The 27,241-nt window shown below is 34.4% G+C and overlaps 1 protein-coding gene across 1 annotated transcript; it reads left to right on the top strand.

Moving 5' to 3' along the window:
- The first annotated feature begins 1,460 nt into the window (after positions 1-1,460).
- Positions 1,461-27,241, top strand: LOC144432122 (uncharacterized). The gene is made up of 13 exons (XM_078120211.1): positions 1,461-2,951; positions 3,800-4,116; positions 5,604-5,774; positions 9,558-9,728; positions 10,848-11,018; positions 13,405-13,575; positions 16,037-16,204; positions 16,416-16,524; positions 18,862-18,928; positions 19,427-19,494; positions 22,881-23,144; positions 24,927-25,709; positions 25,931-27,241. The coding sequence occupies exons 1-13, from the start codon at positions 1,607-1,609 to the stop codon at positions 26,947-26,949; spliced, it is 4,824 nt and encodes a 1,607-aa protein (XP_077976337.1). The 5' UTR covers positions 1,461-1,606; the 3' UTR covers positions 26,950-27,241.

Below are 27,241 nucleotides of genomic sequence, written 5' to 3'. Positions count from 1 at the left end.
TAAATAACCTTTCCGCAACTAAAATGGCTTGAAAATTAATCAATCAAGTTTTTCGGCAGTAAACATCAAATGGAGCCCTATAACTTTCCTAGATAAATTGCAGGTTCAATTTTGTTGTTTCTGATTGGTATAGCTATTTGTCGGCTTCATTTTGGTTGCCAAATATCAGCTTATTCGGGTAATTTAAATGTACCGCGATGCTTGCAAGTTGCAACACTTGCCATCTTAATTTTGTACTTTTTTAACTGGAGAGCATGTGGGAGCGTTGAATGTTCTACATTGCAGCCAAGATTTGTTATAAAAAAAACACTGGTTGAAGTGTGCAATTTCAAAAAAGTTTTTGTCCCATGACTCATTTTTGATAATTTTTAAAGTATTTTAATTGGCTCCAACATCTGTTATTACAAGCTTGGAATGGCAACAGTTTGTTTTATTTATTCAGAAAATAACTTTTTTCGAGAATGTTTCATATTATTTCAGCAATTCACATCAGTACAGTTTGGCAGACTTTGTCATATGTTACATGTTTTTTACACTCACCTATGTTGGGAATAAAGTTATTCAAACACTGGTGCAGTATTATTTTGGTTCTTTTAATTTAGTTTAAACGATATTCGAAATGTTTTTTCAGAAGGATTCTAGAACAGTTTAGTATTCGGATACGGACATCCCTAGTCTAAATATCCTTGTGTCTTGGGTAAAGCTATGTCAAATATAGTATATAATTAAATTATATTTTATTTGGTAGAGATGAGATATAGTATATAATTAAATTATATTTTATTTGGTAGAGATGAGATGATCATATATATAAATTATAACCTCTGCATAACTGGTCTTACATAAAATTGAAACCCTCTGTTTATAGGCGATCAATACCGTATGAAATTTTATTAGTACCCAGCAATAGCGTTAAAGAATGTTCGACATCTCAACATTCACGATTGCCAGTTATAAAATTTGAGTTATTTTTGAATGTGTGGCACCAACAATATCTGATTGGTAGTATAAACTTGCATTTGTCACCTGAGTTAAGCAGCTGAATTATGACTAAATGGCATGACGAGTATTTGAGAAGTTTTTCATAACTCCAGACATGCCAGCAGTTATTGGATAGGCACACTCACTTTAAAATAGTCATATTTAATTTCAACACGAAAAAAGGTTGACAAACATAGATGGTTATTAGTCAGATAACCGATACTATGTTTATGACTGGAACTAATACATACTCCTTTCTGCTTTCCTGTTTTTAAAACACTCAATATAAGGTGATTTCTGTTGATCTGGAAATTTCTTTCTTGCCATTCAAAAAATAGTATTTCTTTGCATAATCAGTGGCTGCTTGTCTAGGGAGTCTTGTTCGAGTGTGTAGTGTACATTATATCATACGCACAACAGCTTTGCTGGCATCTGTTTCAGGTTTGATCGCACCTGGTTAACAAATATTTCATTTCAGATTTCTAGCAGGTTTAGATAAAGTTTATTTTCTAGAAGATATTGCCAAAAAAGTACTAATGAAATCCACATCAGATTGATATAATTTTATAAAGCTTCACCAGATGGTCAATACCCATATTAAAACTGACATAATAAACCAGTCATAATGTCTTATCAAAAAGTCATAAGAAAAATCAATGAAAACACACAAAAGCGTACTTACTTCTATGACTTTGCTGAACCTTTTCATGTTTTTGAGAGAAAACTAAATGTGAATGTCACCCCTCTATTGGAAAAAGTCAAGTTTTATGAAGGTGGAAGAATACATCAATATGATTATATACCAGAACCACCTGAGTTTGAAACATATTTACAAGAGGAGAGACAATGGGGCATCAGAAGAGAGATTCAGCTTGTTGATATTTTCAGCAACTTTAAACAAGGTCATGTCTGTTTTGTAGGTCCCGCCGGATCTGGTAAAACAACACTCATGAAAGCAACATCAAGACATGCTTTGCAAGAGAAATATTTTCAAGGAATCAAGATGATTCAATACATAGAATGTAAACAGTTTATGAACAACAGTAAAGTAACAGCAGGTGAACTAATTTTCAACAGTTTTCCAAAAGAAGAAATAAGTCAAGCAATAGACTTAGCAAAAACTCACCCAGGGGAAGTTTTGTTTATGCTTGACTCCTTGGATACTCTTCAATATACAGTTGATGGAGTTTATGAAATCATCACTCTAGATGAGCCGGCATATCCTGAAGTAATAATATGGAATTTTCTCGCTGGAAAATTATTTCCTGGGTGTCGCATTATATCGTCCAGTCGTGAACATTCCATCAGAAATTATTGGGGAGAAGTTCGACCAGACAAGGTTATTGCACTTGCAGGATTAACAATGGAATCAATCAAAGATATCATTGCTGGATATGAAGGAAATGAAGAATCCGAAAAAATAATGGAATTTCTTGAAATCAAAGCGCCATTACTCTTGTCGCTGTGCACTACACCTGTGATGCTTGTCTACACATTGATAGCTTTGAAATTCAAATCTGACTTCAAACCAAACACTATGACTGGTATTATGATTGTGGTCATTCAAAGTATCTTACGATCCCCCCACACTCACCAAGAGAATATTTTGGAAGTTATGGGCAAATTAAAAGAACTATCATGCATTGGCACATTAGAACATCGAGTTCTATTTACAGAAAATGATTTTCGTCTAGTTAATCTTAAACCAGAAGAAGCAACCGATCTAGTAATCCTGGCTCCTGGAGGAATATATGTTAAACTTTTTCAAGGAATCCACCTTCTATACTTTCAACATCAAAGTATACAAGAGTTGCTCACATCATTCTATATTCTTGGTCTGGATTTAAAATCTTTCATGAAGTTTGTGGATGAATATCTTCATACCGGTCACTTTGTTCTCATCAGAAGAATGATCTGTGCACTTTTATTGAATCCCGTAGTTTATGAAGAAGCAGGAATTTTACTTGGAGGTATGATGGTATTTATTATTCAACTTACTCACAAATTCAGGCTTGGAGCCTTTTTTATTTTTCTAGATTTGAATCTGAAATCAATAAGATATTTATGCTGCTATAAACATTCGGAGAAGTGACTCATATGTTGTTATTTTTTTAAAAAAAAATCTCACTCACAGTTTGCGCATTTTTTTATTTTTCAAGTTTGAAAATGTGTTTTTTGCATTATTAATTACGTTAGTTAGTGAGTGTGATGGTGTAGTGGTTAAAGCTTTAGACTTAAATGTGTTGGCGTTGTAGGTCACACATCTCAGTGGATGCTCATAAAAGGCCTTGTTTGGAGCAGAATTCATGAATAAACGCCTGAAAAAATTGAATATGTTTTTATTCTTTGTCATAGAGTTTTGATGCTACTATGATACTCTTGCAAAACAAAGTAAACTAAATATAGCTAGAAAGTATGCTTATATGACTGATTGAGTATCTTGCACTGATTTGATCAAAAATTTTAAAGTTCAATTACAAGCACAATCAAATCCAAACAATGTAACTGACACATTAAAGCAATGAGGTGCAGTATGTTAATGCCCAGTACCATATACATTGATCAACTATGGCTGACTTGAGTTATCCTTCCATTATCTAGTTTCCATGTATCCTTTATTCACACCTTTCACTTAAAACGAGGCCATGTACAAGCAGCCAATGATATCTATCTATATAATTTGAGATACCAAAATCTTCTCGGAGCACAGAATTTGAACCTGAATCTGATGAAAAAAGTTAATGTTATTATGTGAACCTTTATTGGTAACTCATTATTCAGAGACAATTATTAGCAGTATATTTTGATATTTTTACAGAAATCAAGAATCTTGATGAAAAAAGAATTACCCTCAAGAAAAGTTTGCAATTGCAACTCATAAATACAGCATACAATGCAGATCTTTTGGAACTTTTCACTGCATTGAACGAAGCCAAGTATGGAATGAGTGACATTGTCAAATCAACTCTCCATAAAATTAACATGTTTGAACATCCTCTCTCCATCGGTAATATTTATGTCATCGGAGAACTAGCTTCCTACTGTACATCACTAACAATGGAATTGGGAAAATGTGATCTCAAACCAGCCTCACTTCAAACTCTGGCATCTGGATTGAAAGGATCAAATGTGAAAGTGAGTAGTTGGTGTGATCTAGTATTAGTACAAAATATGTTTTGTTTATTTAGCACAATTAATGAAGACTTACTGACTACATAGTATGTGCAAAACAGCATATTATAAAATTTTGCATATCAAATTCTTTAAATTTGTGTTCATGTTTTTACTATAAATGAGGCTCTAGGCAAGCAGCTGATATTTATAGAGTTGCTACCCAATAGTACAACTTTACAATATACTACTATATATATTAAATTATATATTCGAAGCTACTTACTGACTACATATTGTGCGCAAAACAATATACAATGAAATTTTTAATATGGATCTCAGATTGTCTTATCATGTATCTAGTTTGAACGAGGCTCTTGTTAAGCAGGAAATGATAATTATTGAGCTACTAACATATATTATGTATTAAATATTATATGTCAAATTATATTCCAGAATCTTGATATATATTAATGATTAGATTAATCTGTTGAGTTAATAAATACCTTCAAGATTACAGAATTCTATATCTTTTGCTTTGAATCAATCTATCATTTTAAACTAATATCCATTCTTAACATAAATGAAAACATATCAGTTCAGGTGACAGTGTGCTATTTCCACATCTCATACCAGTGGTTTTAACCAGAGTTCCTGTACAGTCGTGGGTTTCTTCAATTTTTCATTCAAATCCGATAGCCTATATTAGTAGTTCCCAACCCTTTTACTGTTACCTTTAATATCAACAAATAAAATGACACCGCGGGCAAGCAACAAAATTCTAAAATAGGACACTAGCATAGCGAAGTATTATATATTTATACGGTTTTTGACATATGGTTAAAATGTTTAACTTAATATTTTCTTTGTGAATAAAAAACATCCCTAAAAATAAGAAACGCTTTTATATTAATATAATTTAATATGAATTTGTTTCTTAAACAGTACTGGGGTGTTAATAAAGTTTTTTTGTCCTAAATCATCCGCTTTAAAGCGAGTTTGTAAAATCACAAGACCATCAAATATAAATGTATTGGAACCAATGGTCTATGTTATTATATGTATATTATTTTAATATATAAATATAAAAATATATAAATATTAAAATATTGCATATATTTTAAATACCTAATCAAATACCTATTAGATTTGTCACTATTATCACACTTGCTATATGATCATTTTTTTGCCAGTTTTTGGTTTGCTTAATATATATTTATGGTTTATACAATTTAGTCAATAAAAGGCAATGAACTATTGTACAGAGGTTTCTCGGCCCAATAAAATGTTTTATTGGAGTTCCACTCCCTCAAAAAGGTTGAAAACCACTCACCACAAGTCCTACTCAATACTTGATTTGTTGCTGATTTTGCTATTTCAGTTCAATTTTGGAATATTTTTTCTTTCTTTGTCCACGGTTTGAAATTTAGCCATCCTAACAGAATCTTGGGAGGTTTTTTTGTTTTTCGAACAATTTTGTTCCATTTTAAATTATTCTTGTTTCATTATAGATCATGAAGTTGTTGTTAGATAGAAACAAAAACATGGGAGTTGAAGGTTTATCATCAGTTGGACAAATACTTTCCAATCAACCCTCTCTTGAACACTTAAGCCTCAGCGACTGTAACCTGTCATCAGATCAACTACAAGCTTTCAAATCTTCGATGGGGAATAACACACAGGTGCGTCACAATGACCAACTTATAGGAAACTTTTCCTTGAGTTTTTATATAGCAATACCTTTAATCAGTGATGGTCAATACCGAATAATTCACTATTTTGAATACATTCGAAAATAAATTCCAGTAAAAGATGCTTATCTTAGTATATGAAGGAATTTGCATACAATAAACAATGATATACGGTAACTGTTATCTACAACCTGACTATTTATGTCCGCAGATTGCAGTGATATTTTAGAGTAGCGTTGTATTTATACTTTCGTAAGTACGAATCAAAATTAATTATGATTGGGCAATTCACTACACATTTTATGTCCCCAGATTGCCACGGTATTTTGAGTATAGGAATGATTTTATTTTTCGGTAGTAGGAAAATACAACACATTCTGTGTCTGCATATTGCTATGGTATTTTAGAGTAGTAAGATATACGGTAAGGCATTTTAAAAGCTAGTATTGGCCATGAATTTGAATATTTTGTGCAACAGAAAATCATTCTGATACTTTCAACTATCATTATCGCAAGTATTCTCCAAAATGCGGAAAAAAAAATTTGAATTATATTTCCTAATAAATCAACTTGTTTTACGGCTTGCGACAGTTTGATGGTTTGATGGTTGATGGTTTGATTTTTATTTGTAACAATTCGACCCTCGCTGTAGTATTCTAGTACTCACTGACTTTTTGATCTTTTTAACTTTGTTCGATCTATGAGAGCCTTGGATGGTAAATATTTGAATGAAGCTTTATGACATTCTAATGGAAAAACTGTATATTTTCCGTTTCCCTGTTTGTTTTTTCTTTGAAAAATGCTTATATATTCTCAATTGAGCTTTGCTGGTATTACTTGAAAAATATTTCAAACTAACTTTGGTGAATTTCAGTGAGTTATTAATTGAAGGGTTCGATTTATTTGCTATTGCTCTGAACAAGGCTCTGCTTAAAGAGTTTCAGATACTTGATGTTTGTTATGTTCATCATGTAAAACAGGGGGCGAGAACCTTTTCGGTCAAAAGAGCCATTGAGGATACATATTTTCAATTGCATTTATGTGCGAGCCATGTAATGATTCCCATGACTGAAATTTACTGGTAACTGAACGAATGCCAGAGTGCATTATATGTTTAATTGATTTATCAACTTTCCTCTCCTCCATGATAAATACGGGAATACTGTTTTAATGAGTATTGATGGTGAGGAAGGGGTAACCGGCCGAAAGTTACATGAACCATGAAGGCAAATAATGCAGCAATCCTTTTGTACATATTTAACCGGACAGGAATCTGTAAATATACGCTGAGTAATTGTAGGTGCAATGCCAAGTGTATTCCTAACGCTTAGCACGATACCCCAGCCGCTGAAATTTCAAGATACATCAATTTCATATCAATTTTTTGGGGATTTGTTTCCATGCCTCTACTATAAACATAGCTCTCTAAAACTGGGGTATGCGGACCTCCTAAGGGTCCATGAACGAGTATCATGGGGAGGGGGGGAAGGGTCGACAGACTTAAGTTATAGGCCAGGGATGGAGAACTACTGACCAGCGGGGCACTAAGCAACCACTGAGTTTTACGGTGACCCACCAAGTCGTGTATTAATGCAAAAACATACTCAAATTTCAGTGATAAAAACTGATAAGAAAACCGGCTTTAATTCAATATATCAATAAGTGAACTACTTACTATAATATAGTATACCAGCGTGTCGCTATTGGCAGCACTGTCATCAGAATATTTATGATATGAACATTTATGATGCAAACTCTGATCAAATATCTATGACCCACATTCTCCTTTTTTTTAAGTAAAAATGTAATTTATTACCCATTCAATAAAAAAGGTTCGTCATCCGTGTTATAGGCCAACATTGTTGTTTAGAGACACATTACAAAGCTATAGAATTGGCTTCGAAAAAATTAGTTTAGATAACATTGCCATGCTTGCAAATGTTTCTGACTTGCATTAGAGTGATCCCACTGAACAGCATAAATCAGAAATATCCTTTTCGTGCCTCAAATTGACATCTCAATAAAGAACTATTGAACATGAGGAATGGTTCTTCTGCACATGATCTCCTTAATGGAGAACTCCAATTTTGGGGGTCAACGCAAAGTTCACATTCAAAGTTTAGTATGACTATCTTTAAAATAATTATCCCCTTCGTCTCCACTTACTTATGTAAATGTGGGTTTTCTACACTTCTTCAAAGTATCGGTATTAGTACATTAAATGTAAATGAGTGATAGTGTTACAAGCATCAATAATATTTCCTTTTTTTAGCTTTTTTGATCATGTTACATCCGAATGCGTAGTTGGCCCGCTCGTACACGATTATAATTTTATTGCCAGGCTGCGAGAAATTAAGTTGGTTCATTATTTGGTATCTGTGTAGCCGCTTGGTGGTTATCGAATATACCGAGCAGAGTTGCTTAAATTAGGTGTTTGACAATTACGGCATTGATTGCCAGGCGGCTTCTTAGTCGGGTAATAACACTCCAGGTTTCGATAAGTTGCGAAAGCTCTCTTCATGCACGTGTCTTGAATCTATGAGTAAGCGACATGTTTTGTCCACACCGCCTCTATATAAAAGTAAACATTTTATTGCAATATTACGTAGTTACACGTTTCATACATAATTTCGAAGCGTTTCGAGCAGTCAAAAACAAAACAACAAGTTCTAGCATAATAAAAGGTATTCAAAACATGTGACTCCGTATCAATTTTTTCCAGTTTTACTTTCATGCTCTGTTTTACTTTCGAATTAATAATGGAGCAATCTGTAATATGTTAACATTGAACTTAAAATAAGAAAGACACTTTTGGAATATACTCAATAAGATTTCAAATTTCTATATTCGTACGCTCCCTTACAATCTACCACATTTTGTCAAGTTCGTTTGTGTTTCGCTAAAGAACCATTATAGTTCTTAACTGAGAGATTTTTACACTGTGGTTTTCATACATTGCCATGTGTTACCAAATCTTCTGAGGTTTCCCCGTTTTTCCGTCGTATTGCTGGACTCGTTCATATATATTTTTGGGCCAATGTTCAAAGTCCACTTGCAGTCGATATACAGGTGGTAAATTGGTCACATTGAGGTAATTAAACTGATATACAGACAATACAGTACTGTTTTTTGAAGTTGCTCAACGTTTCCAGTTGTGGGGTCGCGAGTATCTGTAAGCTTTGATTTTATGACAATTGGGGTCGCGAAAAAAAAAGTTTGGGAACCACTGCTCTAGACAACTGCCAACTGATATTTATAGAACTAGTACTATATATTAGAATAATCGACCGTATATATTTTTGGTCTAGCGTTGACTGCAAAATGTGTCCTGCACTGCGTGAAGTGGTGGAACTGGTGTTAAACCCTAAAACATTTGTACTGTGGCTCAGGCATAGTTAATATATTTCAATGGCCAGGACACTGATTTGGGTGGATGTTTTTCTTAATTCCAGCAATTTTATGTCTTTTGCTGAGAATTTCAAAAATTAAACTCTCATTTTAAATTCATCGACCTCAACATAAGTGAAAATGTGTCAGTCCAGTTTACAGTGCTGTTTCCACCTACAATGCGAATACATGATCTGTTAATGATTTTGCTATTTTTATTTAACTATTAATTTTTTATCTTTTTTTTCGTCCAAGATTTTAATTTTGTCATTTAAACTAAACCTTGAGCGGCTTTTCCTTTTTTCAATCCATTTTTAACAATCTGCCCAATCAGACTATTTTAGAACAGCTTTATTATAACCTAAAATTGTTCTTATTTGATTATAGATCAAGAAGTTGTCACTGCTTGGAAATAAAAACATGGGAGTTGAAGGTTTATCATCAGTTGGACAAATACTTTCCAATCAATCTTGTGTTGAAGATTTGGACCTTGGCAGCTGTAACCTGTCATCATATCAACTACAAACTTTCAACTCCTCTATAGGAAATGCCACACAAGTACGTCACCCATGGCCAATTTATAATCAACTTTTCATTCTGATATTTTTTTTCGAAATCAGGACTACACTCGTTGTTTCCACTTTTTTTTTTGTATTCTGTTGTTATGGGGGTTGTTCGGGGTTTGTGTTTGGCTTGGAGTCCTCATCTCACAAGTAATTGTCGACACATGTACGTCTATAAAAATATCATCTATAAAACTATAATCACGGTAGTTTTTACCTCTGATTTATGGAATTGTCTTGTGAGATAAACGCTAATCATAGGGGACGAGTAAGCATGGGCAATTCGCAATACTGAATCTGAAGAATTTGAATCTGAAAGAATCCGATAGCAGGTTTTGATTTGGGCCTCACTTGCAATATGTGACAATTTCCGTATTCCTCTTTTGCCAAGATACTTGTGTTTGTGCGAAAAGAAAAAACAAAAGTTGTGTACATTATACACGGTAACTTTCTATTTTGTTGCTCACACAAAACTCTGGATCCAGTGAGAAAGAAAAGTTATTATATAATCATCGGCAAATAAGTTACTAAAAATAATTGAAGGAGTTCGCAAACCAAATTTTCTTGGTTCTAATATAAAATACTAAAAATAAATGAGAAGCACCATAAGTTTTGATTTAGAAGGGCCGCGTCAGATAAAAAATACTATTTTAGAGATTTTAAACTGAGAATTTTGGTGTTCCTTCGGCGTACATTCTAATAGATTGCCTTTAGAAACCATACAGTCATTCTTAATTGAAACACAGTCAATATGTGCGCAATGTACCTTTTAATTACCTTTATAATTAACTACGGGGTCTAATACGACTTGATACAATAATATTAAGTAAATTCAATCATTTTTTTATTATTCTAAAATAAATTTTACTCCGTGGAATTTTATCACTGATGAAATGATTTTTCTAAGTTCTAACAGTAATATTTTTAAATAAAATAGAGAGGAGCCAGTGCTGCAATGACAGATCAGATTTGTCGAGTTCACGAAATCGCAAAACATCATCACTACAGTATTTCCTATCCGCAAGTTTGCAAAAATCCGATTTTTACAATCTGCCAATAGGAATATTTTAAAACAGCCATATTATGACCTGAAATTGTTCTTGTTTGATTATAGATCAATAAGTTGCGGCTGCATAGGAACACAAACATGGGAGTTGAAGGTTTATCATCAGTTGGACAAATACTTTCCAATCAATCCTGTGTTGAAGATTTGGACCTTCGCAACTGTAACTTGTCACCACTTCAACTACTAGCTTTCAAATCCTCGTTGGGAAATAACACAAAGGTTTGTCACAATGATCATCTTGTAGCAATCTTTCCCTTATGTTCTATTATATAGAAATACCTGTAATGTATTGTTACTTGCTTTCTATTATTGTCGTTGATAAAACTATCAGATAAAATCAAATAAAATGGACAACCCTAACTCATCTAGAAATAAGTTTTACTCATTGGCCGATTTTAGTATATAGGTAACATATTGCTACTGAGACATTGTTGGATTTCAATCTTTATAAAACACAAATAATATCTAGTTGAAATTATATGATCAGTTGCATAGGATTTTAGAAAACACCCATAGATTGTATATCAAAGAGTCTTAATACAATACACCCTTTTTGTTGCTAATGATCACATCAGGAAGCCTCACCAAAGTAATTTATTACTGTACATATTTTGTGCACTACCATTACGATGTGCTGATAAAAAATATGCGCTTTTTGGGACATCAACCAAAATAATAATATATTCTAGTTTTTGATTCGCGCATAGATAAAATATGCTATAACACTAGTAAATATCTGCCCGTACCTAATAATTATGCCCATTCATATCAACTATTATAATACAATAACAGGGATCAACTTGTGGGGTCATTTTATCTATAGCTCATTCAAATCGAGTATGCAATTTTAATTCTGAAAAAATTGAAGCAAAGTTTTATCAAGCAGCAAAAGTTGGCCCAGAGCAAATTTAATCACCAACTCAAAATAGAGAGAGAGAGGCTAGAGAATTCTTACATGATATACTAAAGAAGCTGTATGACATTGTATGGACTTGAGGTAACTCTCTACCATCTGCACAAGCGACATTGTGCAGTCTACTGCAAAATTTACTGCAAATACAAAGACATATCTTAGTCCATGAAAGAATTTTACTGTAAACTAATTTTAACTTTGGAAAATCGGGCTGTACTTGTTGTTTCTAGTTTTGTTTTGTATTCTGTTGTTATGGGAGCGTTCGGGATTTGTGTTCAAGGTTGTGCCCCTAAATGACAAGTAATGGAGAATACTCACCTCCCCGAAGATACCAATAAATATTTTTTCCCCCTGCAGTTGTGTGTAAATTGCCCAGTGAGATAAACTTACTTGCTTTATATTTTCATTGTTGATTAAACAAACTATCATCGAAAATCAAATAAAATAAACAATTCCTAATTCATCTAGAGATAAGTTTCATTGTTTGACAAATTGGGTGATTCCATTGAACATATAACATAAAACTACTGGGACATAGTTAGATTTGGAATAATTGTTTTTGTTAAAAAGGATTAATCATGGAAATATCCTAATAATAGGGTCTTTCCTTATTGTATTTTAAGCATTTATGCCAGCTGTAATATACTGTTAATAATCACTGACAATATCAGTAATACAAAGCTAAAATCCTCAATCTTTTAAACTTTGCTTGAGTTAGGATACTTGCGTTTGTGCGAAAAGAAAGAACAAAAGCTGTGGACATTATACACTGTAATCTCTGCCTGCATATATTAAACAAGGCGGCGGCAATGAATGCTATTTAGCGATGACTTGTTATTGCACTGTTTTTGCCTTTGTCAGTTTTACTAGATGGTTATCATTTAATACTAATTATTGATGCCGATGAGCAGTGGCGCAGCCAGGTGGAGTCGTGGAGGACGAAGCTCCCCTTCAATATGTTTGGAAATAGTGAAATGTCACTAACAACGTGAGCATTTGCATTTCCCCTAAATCACAAATTTTCCTGACATATGTATGTCTCGAGCCACGAAGCTGATGATAATTACTTTTTTTACCAGTGAGAAAGACAAATTGTTACCCGTATATAATCATTGGCATTAGGATACTAAAAATAATTGAAGGAGTTCCAAATTTTCTCGATTTGATTCAGGAGGCCTGCACCAAAATTGAATTAGATTTGTCGAGTTCAAAAAATTGCAAAACATTATATATTCGGGCGCTTTACCACACATTTTCATGTCCGCAGACAAGCGCCTTAAATGTGGGATGAGCAGTGCAAGTGTCAGACAACTTCTAATAAGCATGTAATCGCGGCGACTGTTTCATAAGCCATAGGGGAAATACGGGATTTGACCCCCCCCCCCCCCCCCCCCACATTTAAAAGTAAAACTAATTTGATGAAACTAAACATCACAATTCAGCCTGACTTAAGAGTTGCACAGATTTTCTTTGTGCCAGTCAAATATAAATATCAGTCATCGATTATATTGCTATATTACAAGTAAAAATGTGTTAGTCCAGGTTTTTCTATTTTAATTTAATTTTCAAATTTATTTCCTTTATTCCACTTAACTGAATCTTGAGTGACCTCCTGTTTTTTTACAATGTGCCCAATAAGAATATTTTAAAACAGCCATATTATGACCTAAAATTGTTCTTGTTTGATTATAGATCAATAAGTTGCGACTACTCAGAAACACAAACATGGGAGTTAAAGGTTTATCATCAGTTGGACGAGTACTCTCCAATCAATCCTGTGTTGAAGATTTGGACCTTCGCAACTGTAGCCTGTCACCACGTCAACTACAAGCTTTCAAGTCCTCCTTGGGAAATTACACAGAGGTGAGTCACAATGATCATCTTATAGCAAACTTTCTCTTTTTATCTATTATATAGCAATACCTGTAATGTATTGTTACTTGCTTTCTATTTTTATCGTTGAAGGAACTATCAGGAAAAGTCAAATAAAATGAACAATCCCAACTCATCCAGAGATAAGTTTCACTCATTGGCCGATTTTAGTATATAGGTAACATATTACTGTTGGGACATTGTTATATTTCAACCTTCATAAAACACAAACAATATCTAGTTGAAATTATATGATCAGTCGCATAAGATTTTAGAAAACACTCATAAATTGTGTATCCACATACAAATCGGGGGATAAAACAAACCCATCAAATTATCAACCTATTTTTATCTTATCATGTCTGGCGATTGTTTTTGAAAAACTTCTGTACTGTAGATTGAGTGAAGTTTGCGATAACAATACATTTATCAATAAATTCCAGAGTGGTTTTCAGACAAATCATTCCACAACCCATGCTATTGTTGACGCACTGAATATATCTACGATAATATAGAAAAAGGGGAGAATGTTTGTTGTGCATTCTTATACCTAAAAAAAGCTTTCACACTGTTAGTCATAGCATACTGTTGCAGTCACTACAGAATTGGAGGTTGCGTTTGTATGCGAGCTGGAATTTGTACCTTTCTACAAATATTTTGGGTTGAACATAGACCATCGTCTCAAACAGGATGGATGTGCATTCTAACGAGGTTCGATAGGAAATTCCGTGTGCTTTGGGTATTCTGAGCAAACTCCAACACTATACTGACCGTAATACGTTAAAAAACATTTGTTATTCTCCTCTTCAAACATATATTCAGTATGCAGTTGTTGCCTGAGGATCTGCGTCCAAGTCATCACTGAATACTATTAAAGTTTTACAGAATAGGGCTGTACTCATATCAACATGAATACAATGTATTACAAACCGGTATTCTTAAACATGACGACATATATATAAACTTGAAAACTGATAGATGCGGTTCGGCGGCGTGGCGCATTGTGCTAAGCGTTAGGAATACGCTCGTCACCGCATCTCGGATTACCTTTCGTGGATTTGCAGGTTCGAATCCCATGCGGGGATGATCATGTGCGAGAGGATTGCTTGACTCCTCGCTGCGGTATGGTGGTTCACGTAACTGCTGGTCGGTTACGGCTTCCTCCACCATCAAGTCCATGCTTTCGAAAACAAATAAGTGGCTAACTAATCACATAGCCGACCTGGAGTGATAACCGGACGAGAGGCCTAGGTTCGCCATATGATTAAGCCGTTTATCGTCTTTCCTCTCCCCCGGGTTAAATATGTAAATTCTAAAAAAGATCAATACCATAACTATTGTCTTCCTAAAGCTTTCATTAACTATTTCGCCATGCAAAGCAGTATTCACAATTATAACACCAGATTTTATGTACCTCGTCAGACTTATATGAAGACCCAACAATCATTTAGGACAAGTATAAGGGTGTAATTTTGTGGAATAAGCTCCATGGTGAAACACGAAGCATGTCTAGCAACTGTTTAAATCGAGTATGAAGAAAAAATTCTTATCTACTTACATAGAATGTTTGTAATATTCCAGCAGATTTGTGGCTCCTCTAGAACAAAACCTGGGGAAAATATTAATAAAAAATGGTTACTAAACTAGGCCAAGTATTAATTGAATTTTGCATCTAATTATTAACTACGGTGCTATTGTCGATTTCATGATATTTGAACTGTTTATGACATGCTAGTACTATTTGTTTATGATTGGTTTATTTTCTTCTGAGCATTTCGACTCTATTCAGTAGTTTTGACCAAGATATCAAGTTTAACTTAATTATGTGAACTGGCTCTATGTCTTCACTATTTTAATCCAACTAATAATTAATCCAACTTACCACTCAGGCTCTTTCATTATATTACTCAATTCAACAGTCTGCCTAATCGGGAAATACCCCCTCAGCTTCTAAGCAGGCTCAATGTTATTCATATTCAATTTGTATTGTGCGGTCACCAATGCTCATCATGCTCATCAATAATAACAGTGCTCTGACAATCAAGTTGTTAGAACTTACGAATGTTTATTAGACCTTCAAACTTTGGGTGTTGCTGCTTGAAAACCAGCTCTGGTTCCCCACAGCTTCCTTTCTCAAGATTAATCTGTATTCCATATTTTCTTCTAAACTTACATGTTATTTTTTTTACTGGATGGAAAAAATAAACTTGACTATGACTACCAATTTATGAAATACAATTGATTTGAGCTCAAAAAATGTCACACAACTAAAACATTGAATTTGGATATCTATGTGATCCTGAAAACTCCTGACTTCTGACACCAGGCTCCATTTTAATGTTACAATTTCTGCGTAATATTAATAATGTTAGGTTGGACAAACTATGATTAGTATGAATGTTATGTATTTTATTCATGTCTGAATATTCTTTGTATTTGTTTATTTCAACAGATTGACCTGTTGAATCTGTATGAAGATCGTATTGCAAACCATAAAGATATTGTTGCAGTTGCAAATCTGCTTCCCGTTGTTAATAAAAGATTGTCATTGGTTGGATGGAAAATAGCAGATGAAGATAAAGAAATATTACAGAATCAATTAGATGAAATTGGATACGAGGTTTGAAAATATAAAAAATATGGGACACATAAAATTAATGATGATTTTCAATAGATGGAAAAATTCTTAAAATAAGCAGCACTTTTATATAGTATGGTTTTATGAGAAAAGGCATTGAATTCCAGCATTGAAATTATTAGATACCATTGTCTGTTTAAATATTGTTGTGCCTGTTACTGCTAATTTAATATAAATACTTCATTTATTACAGGAACTAGAAATTCAGTTTGATTTTCCCACAAAACTCCTGAGGAAATCAGCAGATTCTGCAACCAATGTCTTTTCTGAACTTCCAACCACGACTTTGAAAACAGGATTTGGTAAGCATACTGGATGTTTGAATGATGCTATGGCATGATCAGTGAATAATCAATTTCCTCCTGATTGTTATTATTGCCATAGTTATAGTCATTATTATTGTCATCAAGTATTTTTCATCTTCTTGGGAATGTAATGTTCATTAAATAAACTTTCATTGCTGTCATCACACCTTTGATTATCCTGCTCTAGCTTGCAGTTTTGAATTTTGGGGATGATAATGTGCGGCAGGATTGCTAAGTTTCTTGTCGTCATAGACTGGTTCACGTAACCACAAATTGATACCATACTGGTAACCGGATGAGAGACCATGGTGTGCCATATGATTGAGTCATATTATCAACTTTCTTTTCTTTTCCGGGTTATCTTAATTTCTGATGAACGATATTAAATAGCTCAAAACGTTTATCAGATGCCTGAATACTATCCTTTTTGGCTTTCTGAGGTCAAATAAAAACCACCCCAGAAAGAAGAAATGAAAACTCGACTCCACAAGCATGCTTTTACCGTACATTGCTAACTCTGAATCCTAAATTTTCCGAATATAGTGTTTCCCCGGAAATAAGACAGGGTCTTATATTAATTTTCTTTTAAAAAAGAACACTGGGGCTTATTTTTAAGGAATGTCTTTTAATTTCATTCATCAAAAACGAAATTAGTAGAGAATTGTATCCAATTACTAATAAATAACACGTTTTTGATTTGAAAAAAAAATTGCTAAACATAGATTATTCAAAAATGACCATGTCATCCTGTGAAATGTCTTTCAAGTCACTAGTTCAGAAATTCCAAAGAAATTTTTATTCAACTGAATTTTTTGGCGATTTTTTGCACCTGCAGTTTCATGTCGAGTAATAAAGGTCTCATTGAATGAGATTGTTAACACAGCCATCTGTGATCCCCGGAATTTGCCACCCAAGTCACAATCTGTTCTAATTTAGACTTCACAAAATTTCCATGGTCATTTCTTATTATTCTGTTTTCAATGTAGTCGCTGATTTCTTTGCGTAATAGGTCTTTGAATGGTTTATTTATTGCAATATCAAAAGTCTGTAGATAAGCAGACATTCCTGCGGGAATCATTATTTAGTCTATTCTCCTTTCTACAAGAAACTTTTCATGTCTTTTTTTCTGAGTGTGCTAGCTGAGTCTCAAACTATCTGGCTTCCTCGCAAAATGAAGGCAGCGTGGAATCGATTCACTTCCTTATAACTATGTGTGTACGCCATGCTTTTTCAGTTTGCAAAACACAGCGTATCAATAATCATAAAAAAAATATTGAGTCAAACATTTTTATCGGAAAGCCTAAAACTGTATATAACAAGTTGCTATTCTAGCGCCTCCTAATTTATGTTTTCGATTTGTTTATGCAGTCAAAAACATCACAACAAACATCACTTAATAAAATGAGACCTCATTCACATTTTCCCTCTTCCCTCTCTTGATTTCATGCTTTGTGTCCTTTTAATATTTGGTTAGAGGTAAATAGGTTGGAAACCACTGACCTAAACGACTAGTCCATCATCCTGCCACAAGTTAGTACTATACAATTATTCAATGATGCTCTTCTCTCGGATAAATATTTAAATACTATCCAACTTATGCAACTTATTTTTTAAATTATTTTTCAACACTCAACTGTTAACAAAGCATTGAACTGATTGCGATTTTATGTTAAGAGTTACAAAACTTGGAAAGACCATAATCATTCTGGTTTTGCACTGTCTGCACTGTTTCTTACACCCTCAGACGGTTGTCTTGTACAGATTATAACTATACTGGGAATCTTTAGCATGTGGCAATAACATTATTGGAGCCATAAGTACTGAAAGATAGACTATGCTCCGGATGAAATTTGTACGATTTAAACTACAAAAAAGTGACTCATATTGTGACTCTCAACAAATGGTCAAACTATTACATGGTATTATAAATTCAAAATATTCAATCGGTTGTTAACATTAGCAATCAAACTCCATAAAAGTATCTTTTTGGCCATTCTATTTTTGCCACTTTTGTTACTTAAAGATGAAGTGCTCTCATTCCTAAAATTTTATTCTTGCCTGCTATTCGTATAAATAGCATTTGCAACATAATTAATTCATTACTTCAGTGATTCCTTCGTATAGAACTTTATGTTTAGCTAGCTAATTGGGTTCGGGAAATTTCTAATTATGAAAAAGATTGTACACCGGTATAATTTTGGTTTGGAACTGAAATAAATTGATATAGATTCGAAAAATCTAAACAATATTAGGAAGAATATAGAACTTCAATTGATCTTTCATATTGATTGCTTTTCTGAGGCAAAGTAATAATTCAATTTTTTTCTCTCGAAGGAGAAACTTCATCTAGGATTACTGGTGTGAAGAGCAGAAGAACTTCAGAAGGAGACAGAGGTCCAAGGTCAGATAAAATATTTACATAACCAAAAATAATGATTTTGAAAATAATTATTTCCATATTTGAACCTTCCAATAAATCTTTATTGTGATTACTAAATTCTTACCTTTAATAAGGATTTTTTGAATTTAGTCATGAAATAAGTTTCACTTCAACAGCCTATTTATAGACTTGTTAAGACCAATGTCTAAGACAAAATGTACATTCGTTATGGTTAAAATACATCATCATTTTTATATTCTAATAATATATTATTGTTGTAAGAATTTTACCAGAAAAGCAAAAAGCAGCTGCACAAATTGCATCCTTGAAAACTTTAGTGTATAATTTTCAGGTCACCTTAATACTTTTTAAAGATTGAATTTCAGAACATACAAATGATAGAATGCGTGATTTCCAAACTAAGACGATACTCTGAATCTTATGGGGACTGTAGAAGTATCTCATTTTAAACCATACTTTGTTCTCTAATGTACATATGTAGAAAAACTTTGTTTTCAGAAGCAAAATCTCAAAAACTGAAGTAGAAGAAATTCAACAGGCAGTTGAAACAGAACCAACTCTATATGGTAAGTCTGCCACCTGTTAATAAATTTACAATATTGTGAGTAGTATGGTTCATACAATATGTTTATGGCTGTGATATATCTTGGAGGCAGGGGCGCAGCCAGCGCTGGTACATGGGTCGTAACCCCCCATTTGAGAAAAATTTTTAATGTGAATTTCATCTACAAAAAAGCAACGACTTAGTTTTACGATTGCGCATCATGGTTTCGTGGTCCAAGCGATATTATTCTGCGCGTTATCATCGTAACGCAATTAACACCTACAGACTTTTTCCGTCTTCAAGATATGGTATCTTTTTTAGTTAGCGCTGATAAGGATAAATAAGAATTTGTAATTGTTGATTGCAATTCCGGAAGGCATATTTTCCCTTCTCTCCATGAAACAGACATGAAACAATTTAATCATCATTATGTGCGCTCAAAAGAAGAGAAGAGTTATAAGCTACCGTATATGCTCACGATTGGGCCGAGTTTAAAACTCAAAAAATAAGTTATTCCGTCTTATTCGCGCATAACTCAGATTGCACCAAAAAATCAGCTCATTCGCGCATCAGAATTTGATCACGCAACGAGATGATAATATGCTGACTTGCTGGTAATTCCAAAAGCTTCAAACCATACCAAGTTCTGATGATAAAAAGCGTGCATGCACACACACACTCGCTTGTGAAAGTGGATTGTCTTATCATACAGCTAATGGCTTGTACAGTCTGTGATTGGTTGTTTAACACGTGACGCTTGTACAGGCTGTGATTGTTTGTTTTCGCTTGTGTTTCTTTTACATAACAGCAACAGTGTCGATTTAATACCAGTTGTTTCATGGTGAAAACTTTATTATTTGGTGCACAATCGCCGTAGAGGCAATTGACGGCGCATGACTTTCAATCACCTGTACGATATGTTATCCGTTAAGGGGCGGTTTTAAGGACTCTTATCGAGATTAAACGCGTTGTGGACAATCAAAGGAAATTGTTTTATGCTGACTCAGGGACTCTCTTAATCTCCCGACAACAATCCCTTCCATTAATACAAATCACGAGCAATATAGACTTTATTAACATGAATTTACGAGTAAGAGTTAGGGGTAAGAATCTACGGCTGTCCGCTAACAAACAGAAATGATAAACGTTAGAAATATTTGTGTTACAGCAATTTTGTTTTCTTACTGCGCCTTTCTTAAGGCGTCTGGCGTGTTAAGATTCGTAGCGATTTATAAGAATGTGTTAATACAGAGTTATTTCTTTCCTTCAAACGGACAAGGAAGAAATTAATCGTCGTTGTGGCGATCAAACGAAATTGTTTTATGCTGATTCAGGTACTCTATTTTAAACTCCCGACACAATCACGACGCATTGAAAAGCAATATAGACTTTATTAACTTTCTCGAGATTTTGGGAAGAAATATATATTATTTTGACCAGGTAGAAATGCCATTATTGCCGATTTATTCATGTGTTTAGTATCAGTGTTTTAACCCAAAGCTGAGTTACGTAAATACTCAACACTGAGTATTCAAGAGATTACCAATTTGCGGAGCTACTAATTATTATTTAATACGAAAGTAACACGGACACAATCTGAAATTAAAAGCATAAAAATGTCAACTATCCGCTTCACAAATATCGCATCCCGGGGTCAGTAATGATAATATTGTTCGCCTAAAATTGGGACTGTAATTGACAAACTGTGGTACAAATCCTGCACAGAAGATAAAAATGAGAATAAAATTGATTTATGTTGTGAATGCACTTTTTGATAGTTGTCTCTAACATCTTCACCGATGTGAACACGCAATTCTGTCCGAAATATAAAAACCAAACTACGATATCCGCCGTTGCGTGAGAAATAATATTTGAATAAAAAAGTGCTTTATTATAAGTTAACAACATTAATTGGAATGTTGGCTGCCAAAACAATCGCGATGACAAAAAATTTACTGCAGCCTTCGATTATGACAAAATTATGAAATAAAAAACGCCGCATTGTTGCGGAGTTTTCAGTCTTGTAGTAAAATGTAAAATCCAATAAAAAAAATATTTATTGTCACGGCGATTGTTTCGGCGGTCGAATTCAAATTAGTGTTTAAAATGACAATACTTATTATTCGGTGTTTGGTGAAAATATTCGAATACCTCCACTAATCTCGGCGCATGTTAATAATCATTGAATGGCAATAAAAAATCAACTTGATTAACAATAAATTCAAAGTAATAGTTTCACATTTCATGCATTTGATCGGCGCTACATGTGAGCGTGTTTTTTGTACATATAAACCATCATGACGCTACTGAAATCTGCGAGTTATAGTTCTCTCTAAAATTAATTTTCGCCATTTTTATTGTTTTATTTCTAAATGCTGGTACCCGCTGATTACGGATTAATGGTCGATGTTTGAAATAGGACTTAAGATAGGAGGCAAAATACTCACCAAACATCGTCAGGCAAAAGGGAAGCGGGCTACACGTAACTGTGGAATTTCGCTGTGAACGACCATGCATTTTAGTTTATTAAAGCATTATTATGTCGTCGTGAATAGCACTTTTGGTGTAATGTTTTATTTTCACCGTAACCCTCTGTTGGAAAAATCCTGGCTGCGCACCTGCGTGGAGGTGACATATCTTACAATTCTTTCACTACTGTATAAATTAAAGTAAATTGGCGTTTTGCACGTGCATAAGCGGTAATAAACATGTGAAACATGGCTCATATTATTTTGTTAGAGTGTAACTAATGGAATATGTAACTAATTATACACAGAAAATTAAAGAATCGAGAATATATTAAAATAATTGAATCCTTGACTATTGATAATCTTGGCATTTTTTGTGAGATAAAGTTGGGCATCTTCACAATGTGAGATTAGTTAGGCAGTTTTTTTATCTTGTTTCCAGATGCATGGCTTTGATAATAATCATCATGGGTTACGGCTTTCGTATAATTATTAGAAAGCTGTAACCGACCAGCAGTTACGTGAACCACGCTATGGCGAGAAGTCCAGGAATTCTCTCTCACATTCTTATACCTCACAGGTTCGAATCCACGCAGGGTAATCAGAGGTGCAATGACAAGCAAATTCGTAACGTTTAGCACCATGTGCCACACTGTCAAGCCCTACAGAGATCTAAAACAAAAATGAAACAGGGAGTTGGGGCTTTCGTGTGGTTGACAGCAGATAAAAAGTTATAAGCTGTCCAAGTGTCATTCATATATTATAATGTAAAAGTCTTGTTTTTCGGAATAGGGGGTCACTCGAACTTACTGTAACTGCTACTCACTACTATTTTATATTGGAACTTGTTTTTGAATAATTATATTAATTGTCCAGCAATAATTTTTAGGTTATAAAATGTTCTTGTTAAAGCATGATGAGTTGAAATATTCGTTTTCAGCTTTGCCACAAATTGAAAATGTTACATCTCAAGGAATTGGATCCGACATTCTTTTGACTTGGGATGAAGGATCTGACAGCAACATCCAATACAATATAGAAATCTTCTGTGATGATGTGAAACTTGAAGAGACTCACACTTCAGTGGTTCCACATTATGAAATGAAGTCACCTTCACTTGGCAAAACATATCGTTTCCAAGTCTTTGTCAAGGATGAGTGGGGTAACACTGGTGTCAAGACACAGTCAAAGAATGTTATAAAAGGTATTGTTATAGAATTATGTCAGTTATATAAGCAAAGTCAGTGTTTACAAGCGTGTACTACACACATGCGTTACTTTCCAACAGTTAAGATTTCCAGCAATTCTCCCAGGTGAGTGGTTCTCAACCTTTTACTGACTGCATACCTGTTAAGTGCTTTAGTGCCGCGCACCACCGACTGATCCCCCTTCTTATGATGGGGTACAACGTGCCATAGGTTTATTTTATAATGCGGCACTACATCCATTTTTTAGAGCTTCGTGCAAGTTTAAATGTATTACTTGCATGCAAAATTGATAGAGAATTCGCGCCATCTGTCGTCAAAGCTGAAAGCCTTTAATTATCGCTACCACCAAATCATATCAAAACTTGGGCAAATACATTTTGATTGGTATATCCCTGACATGGGCAAACTACAACCTGTGGGCCAAATCCAGTTTGTTGGGCAATTTAATCTGGCCCGCCTGATGCTGCCACAGCTGAACTAAAACCATATTGTGATGTTTTAGGTAAAAAATATCTCAAGAAATTTGTTATGAATACGATTGAATTCAGGCCCCTGGTCCAAAAACCTTGCCCACCCCTGGTCTAGCCGCTATCAGTCAATATCCGCTATTCGTATGATGTATCAGGGTCAAGTATCTCGACATGCATCTTCCTCCCGGGTCGAACACTCACACCGTTGCAGATTTCACGAAGCAGATGCATAGTGGGTGTAACACGCAAAACCGGTGAAAACAAGCCTGTCTCGTTTCATCTCGGTGGACAGTAGCCCGCGGAGGCAATCTCTAAAAACAAGGATTGGTGGCGCTATAAACGCCATTCTGCAAATACACACAATATGGAAAATAAAGAGAAAGCGTTGTGACAATATTTTGCCAACTCAAATGTTGATTGTTGCAATAAATTCAAAGGTTGACGACTTAAATTCAAAGGTGTGAACCACTTCTCTAGTCTAGAGGACCAAAGAAACTAACCCACGTAATTTAATTCTTTAAGTGGTGAAAAAATGTTTTATAAAGGTATTTGCTCATTCACTTTAAACAAAGTTCTGTACAAGCAGCAACATGCAAACAGCAATGTAAAAAGCTACAAACAAGGCTTGGAAATGGTACAATCAATCTGGTTGAAATAGTTTGTCACATCCTAGGGTCATTTTTTACAAATGCTTTTCAAAGCCTTTCGCTCTGAACAAGAACCTATACAAGCAGCCATCGATATCCATCAACCGGAATCCGTGTCAGTTGCGAACGGTACTCCTTTCCGTAAACAGCAAGACCGAGAGGCCGTGGTTCGTCATATGATTAAGCCGTCTTATCGGCTTACTTCTCCTGCGGGTTAAATATGTAAATCCTTCCTTTCAGTCACATGACCACCAACTGTTTTTGCGGGAGAAGCGGAATCGGTGTGCTTGTATAATAATCATATTATAAACAAGAATTTTGCCGTTAATGCGAAAGCTTCATCTCAAATGTATGCACCACATAGGTTAGAATTCCAGAAAATATCTTTATGTAATGCAAAATTGGGATACAAAAGTACTAGTATTAGGCAACTTATTTGTCAACTTCATACTCGCACGAAAGTAATTGTCAACTTTGAATTTTTGCCCTCCAAAATCGGAAAAAAATGCTATTTTGCAGTCCCTAAAAAAAGTTGCGAAAGTGCGCTAATAGTGAACACTGCTGAGTTATATAGTCTGCAATACCAAAATCAGCTAGATCAAACGCCATTGTGTATTCATGTTGATTATATTTGTTAAAAGTAATGATTGAACTCTTTTAGGCAAAAAGATTGGAGTTAGAGGGGATACAATGAACCTTAACGAATGCAAAGTTACCTTCCCGGATGAAACATTCAATGAAGAAACAAAGGTCTGGATGTCAGTTCGATTGGACAATTCAATATGCCCAACAGAATATGTCGCTATCACACCAGCCCTTGACATCAGCGCGGAATCAACATTATGCAAAAAAGCAGTAGTACAAATGAATTCATGGCGCATATGCCTGAAGAAAGAGGATGCTGACATACTTCACTTTACTAATCGCACTGAATTTAAAATTATTAAACCTGATGACATACATGACAGAACTATAGAATTCCACTGTCAAGAGTTCGGTCCAATAATTGCCGCTATTAAACGATGGTGGTATGGTCCCCCACCCCCAGTTGTCCAGTCAAACATTCTTTATATGGATCAAAATCGATTATGTATCACATCTTTTCATCTAAGTGAACTTGTTGAAAGAAGCATAATCACAGGTTACGAAAGTCGTGGTGCAAAACCGGTACCAACAAGATTCAACCAGGTGATTTTAAAGCATGGAGACAAAATTCATGTCAAACTATGGGTTGAACGTTCGCCTGTAAACTTGCGGTTCAATGAACCCAATGGCCACAAATTTTCTGTAGATGATGACTTCTTCATGACACCAAGACATAACTATGAATTTGAACTTCTCCCTAACTTGCAACAATATCCTGAAATAGTCATCAAAGGTGAAATGAGGATGAATGGAGTTGATAAAAGACTAATTAGATTTACTTTACCACTGGGTTCCCCAAGTAAGTAGATTTCCTGAATTTTTGTTCAAATATATCAAAGTTAAAAGAAATTAAGCATTATCATGCGCACCTACCCGCTAATATTATATATTTGACTGTGAGTTGGGTTTAAAACATCACATTTTCACTTACTGGTATATAATTTTTAGTCAGATTATATTTAGGCCGAAGACAATTCTTTGATAAAAACAATTGCTATATTGCTTTTTCTCTTTTGTCAGATCAAAGTTTGCCGCCACCTATCAACTTTGCTGTAGCAAGTATTGTGAAGCACCTACCTGCCCAAAATGCAATTGAAGGTTTATATGAATCGCCCGACCCTAAAAGAATGGTGAATGAAGCATCACATGTAGAAGAACATTTATTGCCAGACATTGAAGACCTTTGTGGACGTGTGGGGGATATTGAAGTGATTCCTTGTGACAGAAAAGATTATGAAGAGAGTTTTGGAAAGGAAAATATCTACAATATTACTAAACCAAAGGGCCTTGCTTTGATATTGAACAACAATTTCAAAGGCACCGCAAATAAAAGAGAGGGTTCTGAGATAGATGTCCAAAACATGACAACTCTCTGGAAGAAGCTTGGATGCGAATTGTATGGAAATGAAGAATTTCCAAAACCTTGGGAAAGTGACAAAACTAGTGACCAAATGAGGAATTTGCTCCGTGAAGTGAGTGAAGTTAAGACAAAATATAGCTTCATTGTGATAGTGATCATGACTCACGGAAGAATAGCCGATAAAAAACTGGTTTTTATAGGCAGTGATAATAAAAATGTGCGAGTTAGAGAAATTGAGAAGATGTTCTCCAACATCAAGAACAAGAACTTGCACAATATTCCAAAGTTTTTCATTTTTCAATTTTGCAGGGGAAAGCTAACTGATAGAGGCATTGTTGCTGCTGCTGATAATAAAAAGATAGAAAATTGCATGGAAGACTTTGGAAAATGTAGTGATCAAACAGATGGTGCTGATAGGTTACCCTATACATCAGATATTATCGTTGCATATCCCACACTTGAAGATTATGTTGCTTTTCGAAGTAAACGTAACGGCTCCCGGTTTATTAATGCAATAACGAATGTTTTCATGTGCCAAGCAGGAAAGAACCATGTCGCTGACATGCTGACCACTGTAAATGGAGCAATGGCAAAAAAAGGAGAAAAACATAAAGCAATGAGTGAACAGAAAACCTGCTTAAGGAAACGTTTCTATCTTTTCCCTGGATTTCCGGAGTAAACAAAATCATACTCTATCATGTTCCACAATCATCTCCTCTTGAACATAAAACATAATTTATAATCTCCAAGATGGCTTCAATAATATTCATTCAAATCATTTTCTCAATTGCATTGACTTCAACAGCTTCAAGCCATACTTGATACCAATGTTTACTAGCATGTAATGCATCACCATGTTTTTATATGGTTACTTTATCTCTTGGTATTTCAGTGGTTAACTTCGCTCGGTTGAGTCTACTTCTCCTCTTAGTGAAAACATTTGAAAATTCTCATAAAAGATACTTTACTCA

Source organism: Styela clava, chromosome 14, assembly GCF_964204865.1.
Source record: "Styela clava chromosome 14, kaStyClav1.hap1.2, whole genome shotgun sequence".
In the NCBI taxonomy this organism is placed as follows: domain Eukaryota; kingdom Metazoa; phylum Chordata; class Ascidiacea; order Stolidobranchia; family Styelidae; genus Styela; species Styela clava.
The sequence above is the reverse complement of the archived record's forward strand: the minus strand, read 5'-3'. Positions and strand labels throughout refer to the sequence as shown.

What these genes read in the sequence shown, in the direction of transcription:
- LOC144432122 (XM_078120211.1), top strand. Translation starts at nt 1,607, where the DNA reads ATGTCTTATCAAAAAGTCATAAGAAAAATCAATGAAAACACACAAAAG. An exon ending in CTATAGGAAATGCCACACAA is followed by an intron (nt 9,729 to 10,847) that starts GTACGTCACCCA and finishes GTTTGATTATAG; the next exon opens with ATCAATAAGTTGCGGCTGCA. An exon ending in CGTTGGGAAATAACACAAAG is followed by an intron (nt 11,019 to 13,404) that starts GTTTGTCACAAT and finishes GTTTGATTATAG; the next exon opens with ATCAATAAGTTGCGACTACT.